The sequence below is a fragment of the Fukomys damarensis genome, unplaced genomic scaffold (genome assembly GCF_012274545.1).
Source record: "Fukomys damarensis isolate Sample0158 unplaced genomic scaffold, DMR_v1.0_HiC HiC_scaffold_34, whole genome shotgun sequence".
Taxonomy (NCBI): Eukaryota; Metazoa; Chordata; class Mammalia; order Rodentia; family Bathyergidae; genus Fukomys; species Fukomys damarensis.
The window spans coordinates 6,340,024-6,345,019 of NW_022900946.1; the positions used below are offsets into that span (position 1 = coordinate 6,340,024).

Sequence of the window (4,996 nt, forward strand, 5' to 3'; positions counted from 1 at the left end):
TTTGAGACAGGGTCTCACTATGTAGTTGAGACTGACCTGGAACTTACTATGTAGCCCAGGCTTGTCTCAAACTCACAGTGATCTCCTGCCTCAGCCTCCTGAGTGCTGGGATTACAGGCATGTGCCACCACGCCCAGCTGGGTTTGATTTTTAACAAAGAAAGCCACCACTCTAGTATTTGTGGTTGATCAAAACAGTCTGGTTTCTTGGCTACTTGAAATAACTGAAATCGTGTACTAATGATACAGCTGAACTCCTCTGAAAAAAAGAAAGATCATTACGCAAAGACAGCCATAGCCTGGCCCTGGGGAAACGACTGGAATTAATGGATGTTTATAGTTCTCGCCCTCTCATTCCCAAACATCTTCGATAAAATCTCAAGGGGCTACTGCTGAAAGCAGCCTGCCACAAATTACAAGAAAAACAGCACAATTTCAAGCAGAAAATGTCAAGGACAAGGGCCAGGAAGCAGATTCTACAGAGCAGCTTCACGTGAGACAGAGCCAGGGATCCTGGACAAGGGCACTTCCGTTCCACGGAGGCAGCCACAGAGGTGCGGCGTACACGTGTGCTTGGGGGACAGTGAGTAAAAGCTTTGAGGGGCGCCCTCCTCCACAGAGCTGATACAGGAGTCAGAGGTAGAGAATGTGTGCATACAAAAATCAGCCCTCTTTTGTAAAGCCCGTGATAAAAAGCATGCTTAAAAAATGGAATTGGGCTGTATGCCAGAAAGTCAGTCCCATGGTGGGAAGAAATTAAACTAAAACGTGAGACGATGTTCAGTGTGCAGGCCCCTTCCGAGTGCAGAAGAGAGCCTGGGTACTGAATAATCTCATGTCCACTGAAAACTGTTGTGCACACTTCCACATGCTTGGGGAGAGAAGGCCTTGTACTAAGTTAGGACAAACACACCCTATGGAAAGCAAATGTGCAGTTCCACGTTTCGCGTGAAACCCAGGGCTCCCAGGGCCTAAAATCTGAGTCCAGCCTGAAAAGCTGGCAAGCAAAGCCCCAAAATTGTCCATCTGAGGCCAAGAAGCACCTGCTTACATCTGCTGATAAAAAAAGAGAAAATCAAAACAGAGACTTAAAACAATATGTTGGTTCATTCGGCTGCGTTTTCAACCCCCACTTCCCCAAAGACTGTCTTATGCGACAGCTGCAGTGTCTCTGCTGGTAGCAAAGACTTTTTCAAGCATTAAAAAATGAAATACAAAACACGATTTACAGCACCGCAAAAATACTTTTCCCCCTCCCAAACAAAACGAGTCTTGCGTCCTTTCTAGCCCTTTGCTTTGGGCCAGCAGGCAGTGACTTTCGGGGTGTGTTATTCCTCCATCTCGGCCCAGGCCTCCTCTGCCTTCTCGTAGTACTGGCTCGCCAGTCGGCCCTTCATGGCTGCCATCGCTGCCTCCGCCGCCTGGGTGTACAAGTCACCTGCAAGAGAGCAGAGCAGGGCAGAGAGATGCAAACTCCTTTGGTCTTTGCCAGCCTTGCCTCCCCTACCTCTCCCAGGAGAGCACCCAGCCGATTCTATAGCAACCCAAACCACTCCTGTGCCCTCTCCTTCTAGGTAATAGGAATAATCTGAAAATCAAGGGGATGGCACGTCATCTGGCCAATTAGAGCGCACTTCCATTCCCCCCTCCATGTGCATTGGTCCAACTCAGGCGTGGCCAATCAGAGTAAGCCATCTCGGGACCACAGTGACTGGTTCAGGGGTGAGTAGTGATTCTGTTTGAGCCAATGAGAACCAGGATGGGGACTTTCACAGAAGGAATTGAGAATGTATCAAAGTGGAATACTCTTAAGACTGGACATGTGTATACCCCCCGCTGCTTGGGCTTCCCGCTCACAAATTTGTATGTTGAATCCATAAAGTTACTATGTTTGGAGGTAGGAGCTCGGAGCTGCGACAAAAGTTACATGACATCACAGGGCTGGGGCCCTCATGGAAAAGAGTGGAGCCCTTGTCGGAGGAGGAAGTGAGAGCGAGGCTTGTTCTCTTTCTGCTTGCATACAGAAGAAAGGTCCTGTGGGCACACAGGGAGAAGGTGACTGCTTGCTAGAAACAGCACTGCCAGTACCTTAGACACCCTCGCTTCTAGAATGCTGAGAAATAAATTCTGGGAGCTGGGAATGTATCTCAGTGGCAGAGCACTTATGCCTAGCATGCATGAGACCTTGGGCTTAAAACCAAATTTTAGCTGGGGTGGTGGTACATGCCTGTAATCCCAGCACTTGGGAGGCAGAGCCTGAGGCACAAGGTCAGCCTGAGCTACACAGTCAGATGCTGTGTTAAAAGAGATACAAAATATAAAAACAAATGTTTGCTGCCTACTTTTTAAATCACTTGGGCTATATGGCAGTTCAAGCAGATTAATACATTTATGTAAGAAAAATGTGGCAAATACATATAATGGAATATTATTTGGCAATGAAAAGGAATGAAGCACTTCTAACGGGGAGGAATCTTAAAGACATTATTCTAGGTTGGGCCAGGCATTTAGCTCAGTGGTTCCACTGCCTGCTTCACAAGCACAAGGACCCAAGCTCAATCCCTGGTACCAAAAAAGAAACCATTATTGTAGGTGAAAGAAGCCAAACAACACGAAAGTCCACATGTTATGTGATTCCATTTACGTAGTAAGTCCAGAACAGACCAATCCACAGACAGAAAGCAGATCAGCGATTACAAGGAACGGGAGGTGAGCAGGAGCAACTCCTAACGGAACAGGGTTTCTTTTTAGGGTGACGGGAATGTTCTGGAAATTAGGTACTCATGACGGGTGTGCAACACCATGGAAATACTGCAGTGCACTTAACTGTACACTTTAAGGTATTAAATGTTAAGAAAACTTCAGCTCAATTTTTAAAACGGCAAAGAACTTTCCCCAAACACAAATACACAGTGGCCTCAGGGTCCATGGGATATTTGTTTCAGGATCCACTGTAGATGCCAAAATAAGATGGCATCCTGCTTGCAAATAACCTATGTACCTCCAATCATCTCTGCGTTGCATCACGGTACTTACAATATTTAATATGACACATAAGCTATACTTTCTAAGTTGGTTGTGGACACACCTGTGATGCTGGCACCCTGGCCTGATTCCTGAGGATGGCATGTTCAAGCCCAGCCCAGGCAACTTAGTGACTTAGCAAGACTTTGGCTCAAAATTTAAAAAAAAAAAACAGTGCTGGGGACGGAGCTCAAGGAAGGCCCTTCTGCACACCAGTTCCAGAAGCCCTCTTGGGTCAGCCCACCTGATCTCTGTGGGTCCTTCTCCAGGCCGCAGCCACCCGTGAGCAGCATCTTGGCCTCGCGGGCCAGCAGCGCATATTGGGGCTCATCCTGCATCCCGTCGAACTCACCGCCCTCGTCGCAGTCTGTGGTCTCCAGGGCAGTGTTGTACCAGCGCAGCGCCTGCACCCAGTCGAGACCCCTTGCCAGGAGAAAGAGGAAGAGGGGATGTCACCCGGCAAAGGGGCGGTCACAGGGGCCATCCAGAGGCGGGCAAGGCAAGGACTGCAGCGGGGCCACCACCTCTGATTTGTCACCTCTAGTGCCCAAGGCCACTGTATCTAAGGGACACCTCCATGTAAAAGGGGGCCTGCTTCTAGGACCACACATGCTCAACCCTGGCACCAGCAGTGGGCTAGGTGTCCTCACCACACTGCTCTGTGATACAGGCAGAAGAGGTGGGCAGAAAACCCCGGAACGATCTGAGCTAACAGCAACACACAGCCCCTCTCTTCTCTGCCTGGGCAGCCCGCTCTGGCTCTCACCAAGCTCCAAGTGCATCTCACCCCTCTACCTCCAGCTCCTGCTATGGCAGCTGCATGTGGCCAAACTGGCAAGGGCATTACAGGTTCCAGCCGAACTCGCCCAACACAACACACAGAGTTAACAGCACCTCAGGCTGTTTTTCTTTGCCTGTCACTCATAGGAGTAAGTACTTTCAGCACGGTCAGGAAGGAGTGGGTCTCAGCTAAAGGTGGCCACCGGGGTCCTGAAATGTGCCAGGGGCAGCAGCTCTGCTGACCTGCTGTTCTCCCCTCACAGGCTGACTCCATGGGCCTCCACTCTTGGCTCCTGTCCATCTCTGTACAAACATGCCAGCCCTGCTGTGCCCCGGCCTTGGGACACCCTTCTCCTAACCCTTTCCGCTCCGGCTCCTCATCCCCCCTGTTTCAGCTCACACGCCACCTCTTAGCAGATGCTGTCCCCAGACACTGCATTTCTTACAATAGCTACTTTAATTCTCCTTTGGGCTCTATTGATTGTGGTCTCCTCAGACAAGAGCAAAGGGGACAAGAAGACGAGACCATTGCCTGTTGTTTACTGCTGTAGTCTCAAGGGCTGACCGGGAGCACAGGCTCAGTAAGTGTTTGTTGAATGAATAAATATGAACAAGGGGCTGGAGGGGATGGTATTGAGGCGTTAACCTTGACTCCATTTTATCTTATTAAAAATGGAAATCAGGGCTGGGGATTTAGCTCAGTGCTTCCACCACCCACCTTGCAAGCGCAAAATCCCAAGTTCGCCCCCTGGTATCAAAAAGGAAAAAAAAAGGAAATCAATTTCCCTGGAAACACTAGAAGGGAAAGGGCCTAATCTTTCCCTGCCCCATTATCTCGGTGGTTAGGCTTCCCACCCTGCCTTGGAATTTTCCTATTAGAACTTCTGCAAGGACCAAAACCTCTTAATGTATTTGGGGCTTATGGCTGCACCTTAATTAACGCTCCCTCACTGGAGCTGCTTAGAATGAAGAAGAAGAAAATGACTTCAGCAGAAGCTATAAGAGAAGCTATGATAGATTTAGCTAAATAAATATTAAAAACCAGTGTGTCAGCCAGGCATGGTGGTGCGCACCTGTGATCCCAGTACTTAGGAGGCTGAGGCAGGAGGATCACCATAAGTTTAAGGCCAGCCTGAGCTATACAGAGAGTTCAAGGCCAGTCTGGACTACATAGCAAGACCCTGGCTCAAAAA

At 49.1% G+C, this 4,996-nt stretch overlaps 1 protein-coding gene across 3 annotated transcripts in view; it reads right to left on the reverse strand.

The window, feature by feature from the left end:
• Positions 1-95: 95 nt before the first annotated feature.
• Positions 96-4,996, reverse strand: part of Eef2k (eukaryotic elongation factor 2 kinase) — a 45,216-nt gene continuing 40,315 nt past the window's right edge. For 2 of the 3 annotated variants that reach the window (XM_010623444.3, XM_010623443.3), the window contains exons 16-17: positions 3,268-3,446; positions 96-1,437 (exon numbers count right to left, since the gene is read on the reverse strand). In XM_010623444.3, the coding sequence (XP_010621746.1) occupies positions 1,328-1,437; positions 3,268-3,446 (289 nt within the window). In that variant the 3' untranslated portion in view covers positions 96-1,327. The remainder of the gene's footprint in view (positions 1,438-3,267; positions 3,447-4,996) is intronic. The other variant, XM_010623445.3, reaches the window with a different exon arrangement.